We start from the raw sequence: 18,384 nt of genomic DNA, 5'->3' as shown, positions 1-18,384 counted from the left end.
ATGCCACCGCACGTATCTACACGTCGAAAAATTCAATCAGAAATGGGAAGTCGCATTTCTTTCTGTTCTGTGATTGGCTAAATCAGTTTAATTTTCATTCTATATTCCTACTAATGCGAAATAATATCCACAGGCTATTCCAAACGCTTTTAAAAAGAGCTGACACGAACTGAAGGGAAGTTGTGGCATATCTCTCTGAGAGTTCAATTCAAAGGTTAAGCAGCGCAAAGGTACATCTTCAATATGGTATGTTCCTTTTTTTTTACCGCTTTTTTGTTTGATAAGTTCTGGTTCGTCAGGAGTACAATTTTCTTTAGATCAACAAAGTCTAGAAAGCGCAGTGAATTAAGAGTTTCTTTATAACAAATTTTTAGCAGTAGACATCGTAGTAGAGGATAATGTTTAAAAAAGTGTAGCCTGATCCAGGCGCTAAGTTTGTAAGGACGAGCAAAATGCAAAAACGCCTGATTTGAAGGAGAAATGATACAACATCCCGTTCGAAACATATTACACTGGAAGGTGTATCCACCCCTGATTTCTGCACTTGCAGTATCGAAAGTACAATCCTATACCAGTTCTTAGTTTTATTCTCACATCATCATGCTCTTTCATTTCAGCGTGAATGCATTTCTATTCATATCGGTCAGGCTGGATGTCAGATGGGGAACGCTTGCTGGGAGCTGTACTGCTTGGAGCACGGGATCCAGCCCGATGGACTGATGCCAAGTGATCAGACTATTGGGGGAGGAGACGATTCATTTAATTCGTTTTTCAGCGAAACTGGATCAGGAAACCACGTCCCAAGGGCAATATTTATTGATCTGGAGCCTACTGTAGTTGGTGCGTCAAACTTTCCCTTAAGCGCTTCCTAACAAATTATATTTCACTTTCTTCACAATCAATATCTGAAACCAAATATTTAAATTTAAATTTTCTCACTTAAAACGTAATTTAACAGGTATGGAGCCTCCTACAAAGACGACCTTATATTTATATTTTTTATGACAAAAAAGTATTCTCTCGATGGTGCATCTATCATGCAATGTTCAGATTTATGGCGCCCTTTAGATGAAAGCCTGCCAAGTTCTCTGTTATAAAGTGCATCTGAAGTTGGGATGTAAATATTTATGATTTCGTTTTCGTGTCATCAAACAATTATTTCGATGCTTGCTTTTATCGAGAATTCTGACGTATTTTGGGTTCAGGATTCAAAAGTTGTTTACAAGATCCTACTAAAATGTTATTCTTTCCTTTATTCAAATTTTTACCGGGAAGGAAAAGACGATCGTGTGACTTAGCCCTATTTAACATTAAAATATCATATCTATGGTAATCAGAGGCAATTTGTGAGTTATCACGGCAATTTAAAGCCACCACTTTTAGCTGAATCGCGCCTTATTCCTTATAGCACAATTTTTAACTGCAAGCAAACCCGGGTCAGATCGATTCTCGTACATACCTTGAAAATCATACCGAATTATAGAGTGGTACATGTCTTTATGAAAAATGTCCGAATGGCGTGCGTTTCCCAGGAAACAGAACCTTCAATTAAGAATTTTACACTCATAAGTCAAAAGGCAATTTCAGGGAAGCCTGAAACCTCTGCTTAAAAAAAGAGTATTTAAAACACAAAGACTTTAATGAGAAAAAATATCTCTATCATGCTAATAAAACTCATTTTCAAAAGATAGGTTTTACGATTAGCCTTATAGTGCAAGTGAGGGACAGAGAGTTAAAAAACGGCCTAACAAACAGAAACAAAATGTCTCAGGATAACAGAAGCAACTCACAGTGAGACAACCTTCGACGCCAACTGAAAGCCCTTGAGGTCATGACTAGGTTTAAAGCCAAATCGAGAACAATAAGAAATTAACAATGACTATCCATGAAAAGCACACCTTCGACGGTTAACGGGCACGCGTGCTAATGCATGCATAATTGAGAGTATAAGTTAAGAGCAATTCATTTTTGGGGGTTACTGTTGATATATGAATTTTGCATTAAGTGGCATGTTGTCACACAAGTGCATAATGACGACAGACATGTTGGCGGCGGCTTGTAGGAGTTCTCAAAGCTAAACGCTTTTAAAGATCGATAATGGATGCGCCTGATCACTCGGATGGTCTGGCAGGATATAACATACTCAACACATTATCCTTTCATGGCATTCATTTGTGCTTTATTTCCACTCATATTAAACTCACTGAGTTAAAAAACAAAGGCAGTCCGCATCAGCTTTTTGCTGCGATTGTATTAACTTAACCTGCTTTACCAAATAAATGTATGTATGTATGTATGTACGTATGTATGTATGTATGTATGTATGTATGTATGTAGTATCTCACTTTTCTTTTCTTCTTCTTTTCTTGTGCTTTACTGCGAAGGATCGTGCACATATACGGTTCATAACCGCAGTTCATACATATGTTTCATATGTTTGTTGTCGTTTGATTTATCATCTACGGGTTTATGTCGAATTAATTTGATGGTCTGCTCCCAGTTGGCTTGTTAGCTCAATTGGTAGAGCGCTGCACTAGTATCGCAGAGGTCAGTGGTTCGAATCCCGTACAGGCCTGAAATTTTTTTTTTCAGGTCTGATTTTTCACTATTGCTCAAATAGTGCTTTACTGCGAAGGATCGTGCACATATACTTTTCCGTTTAGTTGTACACACGTCCATTTCATTTTGTCGGTATCTGTTTACTTCTGTTCACCTCCTTTATTTTGACTTTTGTACCTCATCTGCCATCCATATTACTCTGGTCTCTTCATTTCCTTATTTCATTATTCTGAGAATGGGAAGACTCCACTTCACGCAACCTCGTTCCCATGTCCTTTTTCCTTACTTCGGGGAAAGTAAAGGAACAGGCCATTGCATCGGAACGAGGTTACTCTTAACGGCTCAAAAATGAGCTGAGTGCCGTATCTATTATCACGCTTGGAGATGAATCTATATCTTTATCACATAAGGTAAACATAGTTTAATTAAGATTGATAAATCTTTTTTCTCTCTCCCTCTCTCCACGCTCTCCTTATTGTAACATCGCCAGATTACCGTGAAGCTCTAAAAATCTAACCTTTTGAAAGTTGGCAGTTTGCACTGAATTCGCGCAAGTTTTCTCAATACTTAATCAGTCTTCCTAGCTCTTACCCGGGTTATCCTTTTAATGTTTTTGAAAACTAATTTATTTCGCGGCTTCCTTCGAGTTTGAGTTTATTTTTCATGTTAAAACAAACTCCTCGTGCAATCTTGGCGTATATAGCACCTTTTATTAACAACCACGTCCATCTCGTTTCACTCCCTTTACAGATGAGATTCGTACGGGCACATACCGTCAGCTTTTCAATCCTGAACAACTCTTCACAGGGAAAGAAGATGCCGCCAATAACTATGCGCGAGGTCATTACACAGTCGGCAAAGAGCATGTCGATCAAGTATTAGATAAAACCAGGACATTGGTACATGAATATTTTGTTATGATATCTGATTTTCTTGTAGAAATCGCGTAAATATGCCTCTTTATATTAATTTCCCTTTTTTAGCGACGTTACTTCGCCGAGAGGTTATTCGAGTGAAATTTAATCTACACAGTTTGAATAAATTTTGAAAACAGAGAGACAAATCTCGGAAAGAATAAGAAAATAAAAAAAGGTTGAAGGTAAAACAACTTTTTATCAATTCGGTGATAAAAAGTAAAGGCCAATCTTTTCCTATTGTAGCACTTTTGATATCTAAGGATTTACCATCCCTACCACTAAAAAATAATCCTTATTTCCCCACCCCCTCCCCCCTGCTTTAGATAGGCCAATACCTTTGTTAATCCGGGTTGATGTTATTGTATTTTTTTCTTTAACTTCTCTTCTCGGTTTTTTCAGGCCGATCAATGCAGTGGTCTACAGGGTTTCTTAGTCTTTCACTCCTTTGGGGGAGGTACAGGATCTGGTTTTACCTCCCTTCTCATGGAGCGCCTTTCTGTCGAATACGGCAAGAAATCAAAGCTGCAATTTTGTATCTATCCAGCTCCTCAAGTATCCACAGCCGTAGTTGAGCCCTATAACGCCATTCTCACCACTCACACTTCCCTAGAACACACAGACTGCGCGTTTATGGTTGATAACGAGGCTATTTATGACATTTGTCGTCGGAACCTCGACATCGAGCGGCCAACGTACTCCAATCTGAACCGTCTGATTGGTCAGATAGTGTCCTCAATCACTGCCTCACTTCGCTTTGAAGGTGCATTGAATGTGGATCTAAATGAATTTCAGGTCGGTAAGGTCCATTTCGAGCATTTATAACGAATCGTAAGACAAATTTGAGGAAGTAAGCTAGAGATAATCGGCCAATTCACCGAGTGCGAAGTAAAATGCACTTGTAAAGTCAAAACATTTCATCTAGCTGGATTATATATTACGTTGTTCAAGCATAGTTAATAGAGGTCCCCTCTATTAACTATGGTTCAAGTCGTAAAGTACGGTGACCCAAAGGATATTCTTATACTATTTGCATGAGGCGATTTGGATCCGCCGGCAACACTCGTTTCATAGAAAATACGATGATTGAACTCAGTACAGGGAATTTATCAATCCACTCATCTATTTATGTATTAATTTATTTCTGCATTCAGTTTTTTTATTTTCCATTTTCATCCTTTCTCTCTAGACTAATTTAGTGCCATATCCTCGGATCCATTTTCCCCTCGCAACCTATGCTCCAGTCATTTCTTCAGAGAAGGCGTATCACGAGCAACTTAGCGTTGCTGAGATCACAAGTGCCTGCTTTGAATCAGCCAATCAGATGGTGAAATGTGATCCTCGTCTCGGCAAGTACATGGCTTGTTGTTTGCTGTTTCGCGGCGATGTAGTCCCTAAGGATGTAAACGCGGCTATTGCGAGCATCAAGACAAAGCGCACGATTCAGTTTGTGGACTGGTGTCCCACGGGATTCAAGGTAAGATCTATGTTATCTTTCAAAGAAATTACACTTACTTTTGCCAAGGTGCTGGTAACACAATCGCAACTAAATATTTTCAAATTGAAGTCATCCAAAATGATGTGCGAGGAATAAATATGGCTTATGTTGCTATACGCTCCTTGAAGCTTGGAGATGATGCGCGCTTATAGTAAAATTCGTCAGTGTTACAGATCTTACTAAGTTGGGAGTACAAATTGCGCGAATGTTCGCCTTGATTGTGAGGTCAAGATTTGACCTGACCGAACGCGCATAGGAATAGATCATTTCCAAATTATCTTTGGCCTCTTTTTCAAAGCATAGTTAGTAGAGGGTGTTCATTCATGATTAAAAGTTTCCGTTCACATATAAATTAAACTCATTTTCATTAGAATGGTTGAGCATCAGGCCTCGTTTTGAGAAAGAGGCCAAAGGTAATTCGGAAATGGCCTGTGAGGCTGATGTCCAAATACGGCCACTTGGTTGGAGACTTACCGCAATTTCTTAATCAACTACATTCGGATTTCAGTAAAGATAGGAGACGCGTGATTTTCAGATCAGAAAATTTTGGGTAGAAATTATTAATTTTTCTACTAATATACCATTTTTTTTTTTCAATTACAAAAGAGAAGGCTTTTTATCCCATTAACAATTTCCTTATTGTGGTGGAAACAGGTTGGAATCAACTACCAGCCTCCCACAGTTGTCCCTGGTGGTGACCTGGCCAAGGTTCAGCGGGCTGTGTGCATGTTGAGTAACACCACAGCTATCGCGGAGGCCTGGGGCCGTCTGGATCACAAGTTTGATCTGATGTACGCCAAGCGTGCGTTTGTCCACTGGTATGTGGGTGAGGGTATGGAGGAAGGAGAGTTCTCTGAGGCTCGCGAAGATTTGGCTGCCTTAGAGAAGGATTATGAGGAAGTTAGCTTGGATACCCCAACTGGATTGGAAGAAGCCGAAGAAGAAGAGTTTTAATCTGTAAATGAAAACGTGTATACTCTGCTGTCAAGAAAAAAAAATTCATTTTTGATAGATTGATGTTTGTTTCCTTATTCTCCGCTGCAAAGTTCCGACTAGTATCATAGATGTCTGCTGTGGGGAGCACATGCATTTCCAAACAGCCTCATAACATACTCAGTTTTTGCCTGCACTCGTTTTTGCCAGCAGATTCCCTCAACCGATGTGTCCGTTAGAGATCACACGTTTGGAGCTTTGCCTCTAAGAAAGAAAATAAGATCTAACTTACTAGATTGATGAACGGGTAACGCGGATCTTCATCGAATAAAAATTTTAAAAAATGTATTACGTGGCGCGTTTTCTTATTTTCCTCTTCTAGATATATATTATTTCTAGTCTTTCGGGTACCCGACTGTGATACCTAATATTGGAAATTGGAAATTCACTCATGTTCAATCATGTTATCTAATGTGAGATATGAGGAAAAAATGAAAATAGGTAAAAAAAAAAAAAAAAAATTAAATACTTCACCATACATCAACTGTCGAAATTTCCTAGCCCCCAGTTTCCACGCAGTAATATAATTGTACCTAGGCACTGGAGAGACTTAACGGAATTGCGTGAAGTAATTGAAGTGTAGCTGTTTAGCTATTTAATTATGCGGCGACGAAATTTAATTCTGAATATCTGATATGCGACGTACGGTTTCAATTGCAACTGGAAATAAGTAAAGGGGAAAAACTGAAGCAGGGCTAGCTTTGTTGCATAAACATACAAGAAGTGATTTTACGTTGTTTGTGGAAAACGGTTACGAAAGGTACAAAGTTTCAGATTGCACGTGAAGGACCATTATTCTGCCGATGAGATATTTTGTTTGCCGCGTGCTCTCTGCTGCAAACGTCTTGGTTTGTTAATCAAGCAAGTACCCAGCCCTCCCATCCCCTCTCCTCACCGATCAGTGGAGTAAGTGTTTCGTGACAATATCAAGAAGCCGGCTGTGACGTCATCGAAACTATTTTGTTATTCAGCTGGCAATTGTGACTGAGGTAAATTAAAACGCTTAAGCCACCAAACGGATGTACTTACATAACCCTAGTCAATCAGACACTCTATATCTTTGGCGACTTTTTAATGCATTGGAGAGGTTAATAGTGTATTTTTAGATCGCATGATTAGGCGTAAATCCATTTACGACATTTACAGACACCGCAGTTTATCTTCGAATTTGTCGATGTTAATTTCCCGGTTTAATTTATTTTGGACTCTGAACTCTCAAGAAACGGACTCAATATTACTTCAGTTGTACATTGATCCTTCTTGGTTAATAATAAGGCGCCCGAATGGCCTCGTTCGATATTTCACTCCGATACTGAGTGTGATCCAGGTGACAATATACACAAGTTAAAATTAATTTCATAATGTTCTGGAAATTTGAATTTAAAAACCCCGACATTAATAGTTGTTGAAAAGATTACACACTTCGTCAAACAAAAATCAACAACATGAACAAATCTATCTTCTAAATGTTTGTCATGATTTGGATTTTTTAAATCACCACGGCAAAACAATTTTTTACAATTTTCGCATCAATTAAAGCTAATTAATGTGATCAATACTACGTAACCCTTTTATATTTCCCTCAGTAAATTCCGTAACTCTTTTTAAATTTGTACTTGAAAAAAATAAACCCTCAAATCCGTTTAAAATCAGATTGTGTGACGGACAGCTCTACGGGACATTCGCGCGTACTTATGCATGTAGTTTCACAATACATTTTTTAATCGTCTCTGAACTCTGAACATCTAAGGACTAAGATGGATCTAAGTTTGACCCTAACTCAGCTAAATTTCTGTTAACCTTGTTTATTAATGATTCAAATACTTAAATAACTGTTTTCAACCTCTCATCAGAATTTCAAGTACGCTTTTAGGTCGATAAATCGATCACGTGATTTGCACGCCCACGTCACCTAGTTAACTATCTCTCAGGCCAGAGCTCTCAGGCCAAGTTTTACAACCTGAAATATCTTGCAAACAACTGTGGGAAGTAATCTTGGACACGAAGAGATTTAAATCCCTCAAGATATTTTTAAAATTATCCTTTAAGCTTGCGTGTTTTAACGTCACAAACTGAGACAGCTACAATTTTACAGGTATTGGTTGATTGAGCGTAAGACGTAATACTGACTTTCATTACATATATGGTGTGATAAGGGCCCACTCAACAAGACAAAATCATTATCAAAGCCTTAGTAACAATGGAACTGTGTCCAATATCTTGTTCATGACCATGTAGATCGAACAAAATCGAGCTCACTGCGGCTTTCCCGTGCATCGTGCGGCATCGTCAGTGATTTAGCGGTTGGTTGGGTCTAAGTTCATACAGGTGAGAGATACTTTATTTTTGAAGAACTGGAACTGTTTTCCACTCAATAGCTTTTAGTAAAGAGACGTTTATCTATATACTTTTTGTGGTTTCCGAAGTAATGGAATTGTTGATCGGGGGGAAAGAGGAAAACTATTTGTTTCAGCATGGTAGCAAACACTTCAGCAAATATATCACGATATACTACTCGTGGGATTCCCGTGAGTAAGACCACCGTAAGCGATAGATTTTATGTTACAAAAGATGTCACTTCCAAATTTATCTTTTCTAGGTGCCAATAGTCATCTTAAAAACGAGATTATTAAATTTTTCGTTGTGTCGACCGACCAGTTTTTACGTCATGTTTTCTTGGTATGCAACCATATATTGTTCAAGAAACATTCTTGACCAAACAGGAAAAACCCGCATTCATGCATTTGAAGTCGAGGTCGTCATACGACATAATTGCCCTACCCTCTCCTCCCTGCAGGTTTGTTCATGCGTTAAAAAATTCTGTTTTGGAGCTGCAGCATACAAGTAGCCGGCTGGTTACAAGATGTTTTGTTTTGCTCATGTTTTTTTCTTCAAGGGAGTAAGTTTTCAGTGCGGAAAACGCTGAAGGTTGAGATCAAGGCGAGGACCACGAAAATCCGATGGAGGAACAACCAGTGTCGACGGAACCATCAAGCGATGCTCCCTCTTTGAGGTTTAATGTTAACCAAGTGAAGTTAGATCTTCCTGAAGAAAATGCGGACGAAGGAAGAGATTCGAGCCCAAGGATGACTTTTCCTGATTCGGAGACGCCAAACCGACCTCTCTCTTCTCTCGATGCGACTAATACAATCGGCTACGCGACTCACGATGCTGTCCCCATGACTGTGTTCTATCGAAACGACAACTCTCAGTCGAATACGGCTAAGAAGTCGCGGCCAACACTGAAAGAATTGAGGAAAGGTTTCGAAGAGGACCACGAGCAACAGGTAATTTACATCCAGCCTATTTCCTGTGATTTATTTCACCACCAATCTTGCGATAATTTGTATTTAGTGGAGCGGAAACTTGAGGCATTTTTCCACAGACATGCACGAGGCTTCTTCTGGTTGTACTCTTGAAGATTTCGCGCGCGATGTGTTAAAAATACGAACGTTAAATTTCTTTTCAGAATTTGCATTTTCTATTCGTCGCGATGTTTCATTTAGGGTAGAAAAAACTACTATGAAACATGTGCTTTATTTTATTTTGTCATTTTATTTAAATTTTGCAGCACACGAAAGAAAAACTTGGAAGTCTTCCCAATTAGCGTGCTGAATATAGTTCTTCATACTTTCTCATTCATTCGTTGTCAAGATCAATATCGCTGTGCGATATTTCTGTGGCTGCAGTGTAGCTATATCACTTTTTTGTTTATTCATGATATACGATATTAAACATTTATCAACGGTTGCGAAACTTGCTTAGCTTTCAAATTCTTTGGCCGCGTAAAAAATATTCCATTGAGAGACAGAAAATCGAAAGAATAACACTTCTGATAAATTGCCTCTTAAAGTCTGCATGGGAATTACGTTTGTTAAATCGCGCGATGGTTATGTAACTCTTAATAAGCAATCTTTAAATAATAGGAAGCTTGTTATATTGGTTATCGACCTTTCTAGCGATAAAAATTGCTCAATAAGGGTAATATCTTTTGACAATTCTTTTCTTCTGTTTCTATTCGTCCTCAAATTTTTAAAAAAAAAAATTTATGTGGAAATTATTGTAGTATGGTCGTTGTTTTAATTAGAGGCGATAAGACCCTTAATGACCCTGAGTGCTCTACCACACGATGGAATCAAATTTGTGTCAAACGTTTCCGCTTAAACAAGAAAAAAAAGAAATTAAACAGTAGTCTTATTTATTCCGGTAATCCCCACAACTCAGAAAATAGAACCGAACGAAGGTGCTCGGAGCCAATTTTTCTATTAATGTCTCACGGTTTAAAAACGCACCGTGTATCTTTTTCCTTATGAAAAACATAACAGGGCAACAGTGTTTAGACGTTGGGTGATAAATTAGAAGTACTACATGTCAAGAGTATATTTGTAAATCGACACATTTCTCTCCAGAATATTAATACAGTTAGTTTTATTTCTAATCTGTTTGACATGTTATGACTGTGTCATCCTATTTTTATTGTAATGTTACAAGCTTAATCCTCTCTCAGCAAACATGCAGCCTTTTCCTTGGTTTAATCCGTTTGACACTAATCTCCTTTACCCCTTTGAAGGCAGAACTGAACATCTTTTTGAAAAAGACATTTTTAAACATTTGCTCTGTCAATATTAAGTCTTTCACAAGGATTTAATGTGTATTGGTCATTGCAGACTTGAATCTGACCAACAGAAATGCCCCCCCTCCTTTAGATGGGATACCGGTGCATTGTTGTTTATCTCCCCTCTTCCCCCCCCCTGCTTCTGTTATCTTATGAGAGTTCCATACTTTTTGTCTTTACCCTTTTATCCTCCCGAGTGAGTAGTCAGACATTGGGAAGGGAGTTTAACTGTCTTGTCTACAAACCCAATACTGTGAGGCTGGACAGGGCCCATTAGCACCACTAGGGGATTAGTTGGACTCTGACATATCCAGTTTATGTGCCCCAAGAGATACAATTACACCCTGAGATTGTAAAAAGTCTAATAACAAATACCTCAAATTGCCTTAGGCTGCTTACACCTGTACTTGTGTCTATAGCGAAAGCCAAAAAATTCCTGAAAAATGAGAAAATTTGTTTCATTGATGTGATGCAATAACACTGCTTACCTGGGCATAAAGGACCCCTTGTTACTCAATACTCTTCTGTGTGCTGGACCTTTTGAATCCTGATTTCAGATCTCTGGCTCCTCAGTATCTACACCTGTTGTGAGTTAATTTTTTAGTTTATAATCTGATATAAGGTTACTCTTTGGCCGTCTTTGTAGGATGAACATCAAAGTGTGGATGAAGTTGAAAATGGTGATGTTGGTACTGATGATATAGGCATTCAAATCAAAAAAGACAAAAAGGTGAAGGTGGCCCCCAAGTTTGGATGGCTGAAAGGTGTCATGCTGCGATGTCTTCTCAACATCTGGGGTGTGATGTTGTACTTGCGACTCTCATGGGTGGCAGGTCAGGCTGGAATTGCTTGGTCAACCGTCATCATTGTGTTATCTGCAGTAGTGACGATGTTTACCACCTTATCCATGTCAGCTGTGTGTACTAATGGTGAAGTGAAAGGAGGTATGTCTGCCAACATGTACATGTACCTGGAATGAAATGGGTGCTGAATGGCACTGCAGAAAATCTTGGATCTTATCTGATCTCTGAATTTCATCACTCTTTGTGAAGAATCTTGAGGTGTCATTTATTGTGCACTTTATTATAATGTGGAGTGTTTTTTTGTAATTTGATTTTTTAAAGCATTATATCGTGCTTTTAATAAACAAAAACAAGTGAAACAGTTTTGGCATGTAACTGGTGAAATCCTGCTTATATTTTCATGAACTTCTCATTAATTAAGTTTACTTATCAGTAACCATGCCTTTTGCTTTCATCAACAGGTGGTGCATACTACTTGATATCACGCAGTCTTGGCCCAGAGTTTGGCGGATCTATAGGATTGATTTTCTCTGTGGCAAATGCTGTAGCTGTGGCTTTGTATGTTGTTGGTTTTGCTGAAACCATTAAGGATTTAATTAAAGAGAATGGTGGTGATGTGGATTTGATTGGGGAACTGAACATCATTCGCATTGTAGGCATTGGCACAGTTATTCTACTTCTATGTGTCACTCTTGTCGGCTTAGAGTGGGTTGTGCGCACTCAGATGTTTCTCCTTTGCATCCTTGTTGTCTCAATTGTTGATGTCATAATTGGCACTGCCATTGGGCCACAAAATGAAACAGCTCGTGCAAAAGGATTCATTGGTTTGGACTTAAACCTCTTTAAGACAAACTTTGGCCCCGCATACCGTGAAGGTGAAAATTTCTTCTCTGTGTTTGCTGTGTTTTTCCCAGCAGCTACTGGTATCTTGGCTGGAGTGAACATCTCTGGTGACCTCAAAGATGCACAGAAAGCTATTCCCAAGGGAACTTTGTGGGCTATATTGATCAGCACAATTATTTATATCCTTCTGGACTGGTTGGCTGCTGCTTGCGTGTTACGAGATGCGTCAGGCGTGGTGCTAGCAGTTGTAAACGAGACATTGAATGCTACTGGTGCTCCAGCTCAGCATTGTTCAGTTGACTTCAGTTGTCCTTATGGATTAATGAACGATTTCCAGGTATGTCATAGACATTCAAAACAAGTCAGTATGCATTGCTGCAGTCCAAGGTTGTTGAGTTTAGAGTCATTAGGAGCTATGCAGACTGATTGAAATTTGTGTCCAATGTTTCCAGAATTTGTGAGAGGAATTCTCCCAGATAAACAAAAAAAAAAACAGTGTAAACTTTTCTTACTGACCAATGTTACTGCAGTCGTAAATAAGAAGGGAATTTACCAGTAATGAAAATTTAAAAGTCAGTTTCTTGGTTTAGTCATTGGGTTTGATGTAATTTTCAGTCTTGGAATGATGGAAAAAACATTATTTCTAATAAATTGTTGCAAATTATTGTATGAGGGCTCATAGTATAATTGCACATATCCTCTTCTGGCTGGTTACTGGCTGTGATCTTTGTACTTGATGTTTAAACCTCTGACAATAAATTATTATTCTTTTTACAGGTAATGGAAAAGATTTCAGCTTGGGGACCAATAGTTACTGGGGGCATCTTTGCAGCAACTCTGTCTTCAGCATTGGCCAGCTTAGTTGGTGCACCAAAAACATTCCAAGCTCTTTGTAAAGACAACATTTTCCCTGGGATACATTACTTTGGTACAGGGGTGAGGATGGATTATCGTTATTCTTATATGCTGCAGAGTGTGGAATGGTGGGGTCTAATTCTGCTTCTTAAGTCTTGAGGGCTTTGTGGGCCAATACTGCCAATGAATATTCCTCTTTGCATTGCACAAAGCAGATAGGAGTACTTTGAAACCTTTGATCCTTAACAGTGACCAGCATCTAATTTCTCCTTACATGAGAATAAAGGAAATGACCACAAACTTAAAATCCCTTGATTATCATTCAAATTCTCCTTGTTGGCAGCTCAGGAAATGTATTGAGAGCAGTATGGAGAATATGCATGCTGATGTTGAGGTGGAAAGGGTAACCATCCTGAAACAGATTGGATCATGTATCCATTGGTTGTCTTGTAGTTATGAATGTGAAAGAAGAATAATCACTTCTGAACCAATCACAGAATGCAGTAGAGCATAAGAAACAGTCTTTGATTGTGATTAGGATTACACTTTAACTTTGAATTTTCACTTGACAGGTAGGGCCTGGAGACGAGCCTCGCAGAGGATATATCCTCACATTTCTTATTGCTGGTGCCTTTATTGCAATTGGAGAACTGAATATCATTGCCCCAGTCATCTCCAACTTCTTCCTCATGTCCTATGCACTAATCAACTATGCAGTGTTTGCGGCATCGCTTGGCAAGTCCCCCGGATGGAGACCATCTTTTAAGTACTATAACATGTGGGTGTCCTTAGTAGGGGCTATGGTGTGTATAGTGATCATGTTCCTCATCAATTGGTGGGCCGCTCTATTGACAATTGTTATCATCATTGCCTTGTACAAATATGTGGATTACAAAAAGCCCGAGGTTGGTAGAAGTCCTTGTTTAGTAAATAGTGAGATTGAATTCGTATAACCCGTTCGTTATCTGTAACTGAGTTTGTCACTAAATGCTAATGAGAAGAACAATTGAGAAAAGTTGTGAACACTTAAATCACTCATGCGTGCCCAAACAGGTCACGAGAATATTAGACGCACGCTGGAATGTACTGGATTGTTCAAAACTAGTCGTTTTTGGCCAAGAACGAGCCAAGAACACCCTGTGGAGCCAAAAGGTCATGGGTGTGCACGCGTACGTGTAGTGCTTTTGAATATACTTGACTTTTCGCCGATTTCTGTGAATTTACAGTCACCCACCCGACGAAAATCAGTATCCTTTGTAGCATTGGCTGATTCAATAAATGTTCACAACCCGTTCTTAATTGTTCTTTTCGTTAGTATTTAGTGAAAAACTCATTAGCTTATAAGGAACGGGTTATACGAATTCATTCTAATAAATGATAACAGTGATACACAAGGCTTATGTAAAAGAATTATTCCATGAAACTTTGAAACGTCACCAACAGTTAATAGTAAATAATAAAAACCAGAAACGTCCTATGGTGAAGATGGAAAGATTCCATGGAATACAAAGATTGCAAGATTGAAAGGAAATAAATTTTTGAGCGTGAAAGAGTATTTAGTGAAAGAGTATTTAGTGAAATTTAAGGTCCTTTAAAACAAGAAATTTTTAGTGCCATTTTTCAAAACTACAAATTTATTTTCAAATCGTTGACAGGTCAACTGGGGTTCGTCTGCCCAGGCATATACTTACATCCGGGCACTACGTTTCACCAACCGTCTCAACACTGTTGAAGATCACGTGAAGAACTTCCGTCCTCAATGTCTGGTTTTGACTGGTTCTCCCTCGTCCCGTCCGGATCTGGTTCATTTGGTGTCGCATATCACCCGTAACAGAGGATTAATGGTTTGCGGTCAAGTTAAACTTGGTGACTTTGGTGCTGTCTCTGGCTATGAGGATGCGTGGTTGAAGCAGTCCAAGATAAGAGCATTCCATACCATATGCACAGGTAAACTGACTTGAATTTAAAATACATTCTGAAAGAGGGCTAAAGTAATTAAAAAGACCAATCAGAATTGGCTTGGAGTTATAATAAGAGAGAAGGCAAACTGACTGTAGCTGGCTTTACTTGTTCATTTTAAATTTGGCAGTATTTTGTTTAATCTTTTATGATCATGATGGGAAGAATATCTCAGTTTTTTAAATGTACAAATGCCACACATGAATATATGTTTTGTTGAGAGTTATGTTACTCGAGTAAAACAACGTATAAGGGCGATCTTAGCCTGCAGCCCAGCAGGCCCTTAAAATCAGCGCTTCAGTACGAGCGTTTCTATGCTCGCAAGGAAGTTTTCACTTTCCCTGTAGATAACTGTAATTTTTAATCTTAAAATATTTGTATCCAATCTCTCTCTAGCACCCAGTTTCCAAGAGGGCGTCCGCGTCATGCTTCAGACTGTAGGCCTGGGAAAAATGAAACCCAATACGGTGATCCTCGGTTTTAAGCGGGACTGGAAGAAACTGTGTAAAACAGAGCAAGGAAGGAAAGAGGTGCAAGAATACGTCAATGTCGTAAACGATGCTTTTGATCTAAACTTCGCTGTGTCGATCTTACGTTTCAGAGGCGAGCTCGACTTGAAAGAATTGGCTACCTACGCGGAGGAAGATTGGCTTGCTGAAGAAGAAGCAGGAGAGATTCTACCTGAACTGCATGCGAGTGATACGCTCGACGCACCTGATGAAGGGCCCAACTCGCCAGAGAAGGTAAACGAAGTTGCTGGAACGGAGCCATATCACACAAGACAACAAAGTTTCGAAGAATATCAGTTAGACTTAGTCAAAAATAAACGTGAATTGGGCCAAGACGAGAATTCCATGGATACCGAAAAGAAGAAGTTAGTGACAGACCAAGGGAAAGGGGAAGAACCCCGCAAGAAAGACGAAGAAGAGAGTTCATATGTCGTGAACAAAGGAAAGTTTAAAGTGACCGTTAGCAAAACGATGAGCGAAGAGGAAAATCATGAACCGGATGACAAAGTCGACGAGACGACCAGACTGACTGACCCTGTGGCACCAGTCAAACCAGAGGAGACTACGCAGGAGGAAGCTTTTAAAGAGAAGCCTAAAGGGACCATTGATGTGTGGTGGCTGTTCGATGATGGCGGCTTGACGATTCTCATACCTTACCTGCTGTCAATCCACCGCTATTGGAAAGACTGCAAGCTGAGGATCTTCACGCCTGCCTCTACGCATGCGCTCAAGAGCAACGAGCTCAGAATGGCGACCCTGCTAAAGCGATTTCGAATCGACTTTACCAGCGTCGTTGAGGTAGAAGGTATGAACGCGGAGCCCTCCACCTTGAGTGTTCAAAATTTCATGAAATTACCTGTGAAGGAAGTATTTCCAGACCTAGAAGCTCTGGAGAAAGACCGGAAAACTATGCGCAATATTCGCCTCGGGGAGTTGATTCGTCTGCACTCCAAAGACGCCAAATTGATCGTTCTCACTTTACCTGTCCCTAAAGTAGAGATGACGTCACCTCTCTTGTACATGAGTTGGCTGGAAGTGTTGTCAGCGGCTTCCCCCCCAGTGTTGATGGTCCGAGGCAACCAACAGAATGTGTTGACCTTTTACAGTTAATTCAGGCCCCTTTTGTGATAGTTCACAGTGAGAATGTTTTTTGAAAACTTGAAAGTTAGCCAATATGGGGGAATGCTCATTAAACCCTCGTTATTGTAATTGCCCAAAGGAATGCAAACTATTTTTTGAGATTTTTCTCAACTTCCTCATTTTCCATGTTGAAAATGTGGTAATACTCTTGTGCGTTTTACAGTGAAGCGTCCTATCGAGGCAAGGGATCGGTGCATTAAGCCTGGGTAGGAATTCTCCTTGCGTTTTTCAGGGAAGTTCTTAACTGAATAGTTGGCAAAATTTACAAAGAGCTGGCGGTGTGATTTTACAGCGATCGGTTAAAAGATATTTAATGTTGAATTTCTCATTTAATTTTAAAGAGGGATCCATCTGAAACTCATCAAGTACGTGACTTTAAAGGACCATTTAAAATGAATATTTGAACATGACGTTCTGCGGGGCAGAACTGAACTCACTTAGTTATGAAGTAACTGTACTTTACCAATTTAAAACGATTAATGTTATCCTCAAGAGGCAATAATTTGAATGTTCCTTATGCGCATGGAAAACTCTCGAAGTAATTCGTGTGAGACTGGTACATGATATTAAAAGTTTATCGGAGTTTTTTTCTGTAAGTCTTTAGATACAATTTTATACTGCATTTTAAGAAAAATCACCATCACTACCGAAATGTTTTGAATTTCGAACGAAAATTCTGTCGATTATCTGCAATTGAATATTTTTTAATATTTATTACCGCAAGTGACTTTTGAAAGTTAGCGAGAGAATACGAGAATAATTGTTTGAGTAGTGACAATGGTGAAATCGACGTCTAGTACATACTTTTGAAAACGTAATGTCGATTTTTAGTATAGAGGGGTTATCTATAAACTACCAATTCAACAAGAGTTCACATAGTTAACGAAATTTGCTTAGGTAGTTACGTTACATTTCATTAATTGAGAGAAACGGAAATTTCTAAGCATGTAACGTTTTCTGCCTAGAAAGGGGATTAATTGTAAATTAGTTAAGCCAAGCGGAGAAAGAATTGTCAACATTTTTTGTTTGTTTTTCACATTGATGCCCGACCTTTCCAAACCCGAGTTAGTGGTGAACCCCATAGTCTTTGGGTGCACCTGCCGTGAATAAGCCCTGGTTTAGTTTTGAATAAGTTATCACGGTGCTACTGTTAGTCCACTTCGTTAGCTTTTCATGGCAAACTTTGCAGTTTTTTTTTTTTTTTTTTTTTTTTCAGAATATTCGAGGTTAACATTTATACATAATAAATTTGTTCATTTGACAGAGAACTTTCACCAGTTAAACGAGTGTTTATTCCGCCTTCTATTACCCGCAATAGCCTCACAATACCTACCAGTCAGACCTTACCCTATATCCTGCGGACAGACCCTCATCATCAAAAGCACGCGCGTTTCCCTACCCGAAGGAAGATTTGAGAGCCGCACCCCTTGCAGATCTTAGCTCTCCCGATTCGAATTGCGTTGATTTGATAAAAATGAGGGGACTACTCGCGTGCTATTACCCTCGGAATGATTCAAGTTCTCATCGACATGAGCGCCGACCTATGATTTTAAAAAGTGACAGAATAAAGCAAAGAAAGAAAATCCCAGATGCACAGTCCAGATCTGACAAATAAACTTTTAACAAGGCTATCTGCACATAAAAAGAATCCTGCATAAAGGCTTAGAAGGGTTTTTTTTACACCAAAAAATTGGTC

At 39.1% G+C, this 18,384-nt stretch overlaps 2 protein-coding genes across 6 annotated transcripts; both read left to right on the top strand.

The window, feature by feature from the left end:
* Positions 1-22: 22 nt before the first annotated feature.
* On the top strand, positions 23-5,984 carry LOC111336817 (tubulin alpha-1A chain). 2 transcript variants are annotated; one of them, XM_022942978.2, is made up of 6 exons: positions 23-230; positions 618-840; positions 3,310-3,458; positions 3,876-4,268; positions 4,663-4,950; positions 5,626-5,984. In XM_022942978.2, exons 2-6 carry the CDS (start codon positions 660-662, stop codon positions 5,923-5,925), a joined length of 1,311 nt encoding a protein of 436 aa, XP_022798713.1. In that variant the 5' UTR covers positions 23-230; positions 618-659; the 3' UTR covers positions 5,926-5,984. The 2 variants fall into 2 exon arrangements, with proteins under 2 accessions (XP_022798713.1, XP_022798712.1); XM_022942977.2 differs by having other exon boundaries at positions 23-246.
* Positions 5,985-7,903: 1,919 nt separating this feature from the next.
* Positions 7,904-17,962, top strand: LOC111336828 (solute carrier family 12 member 2). 4 transcript variants are annotated; one of them, XM_088739961.1, is made up of 9 exons: positions 7,904-8,059; positions 8,203-8,292; positions 8,861-9,251; positions 11,226-11,523; positions 11,844-12,562; positions 13,003-13,161; positions 13,653-13,985; positions 14,736-15,027; positions 15,436-17,962. In XM_088739961.1, the coding sequence occupies exons 3-9, from the start codon at positions 8,925-8,927 to the stop codon at positions 16,656-16,658; spliced, it is 3,351 nt and encodes a 1,116-aa protein (XP_088596087.1). In that variant the 5' UTR covers positions 7,904-8,059; positions 8,203-8,292; positions 8,861-8,924; the 3' UTR covers positions 16,659-17,962. The 4 variants fall into 4 exon arrangements, with proteins under 4 accessions (XP_088596087.1, XP_088596088.1, XP_022798726.1 ...); XM_088739962.1 differs by having other exon boundaries at positions 7,904-8,292; positions 8,865-9,251; XM_022942991.2 differs by having other exon boundaries at positions 7,904-8,292.
* The last annotated feature ends 422 nt before the right edge of the window (positions 17,963-18,384 follow it).

The sequence above is a fragment of the Stylophora pistillata genome, chromosome 12, assembly GCF_964205215.1.
Source record: "Stylophora pistillata chromosome 12, jaStyPist1.2, whole genome shotgun sequence".
Classification (NCBI taxonomy): domain Eukaryota; kingdom Metazoa; phylum Cnidaria; class Anthozoa; order Scleractinia; family Pocilloporidae; genus Stylophora; species Stylophora pistillata.
This window is presented reverse-complemented; position numbering and strand designations above follow the sequence as displayed.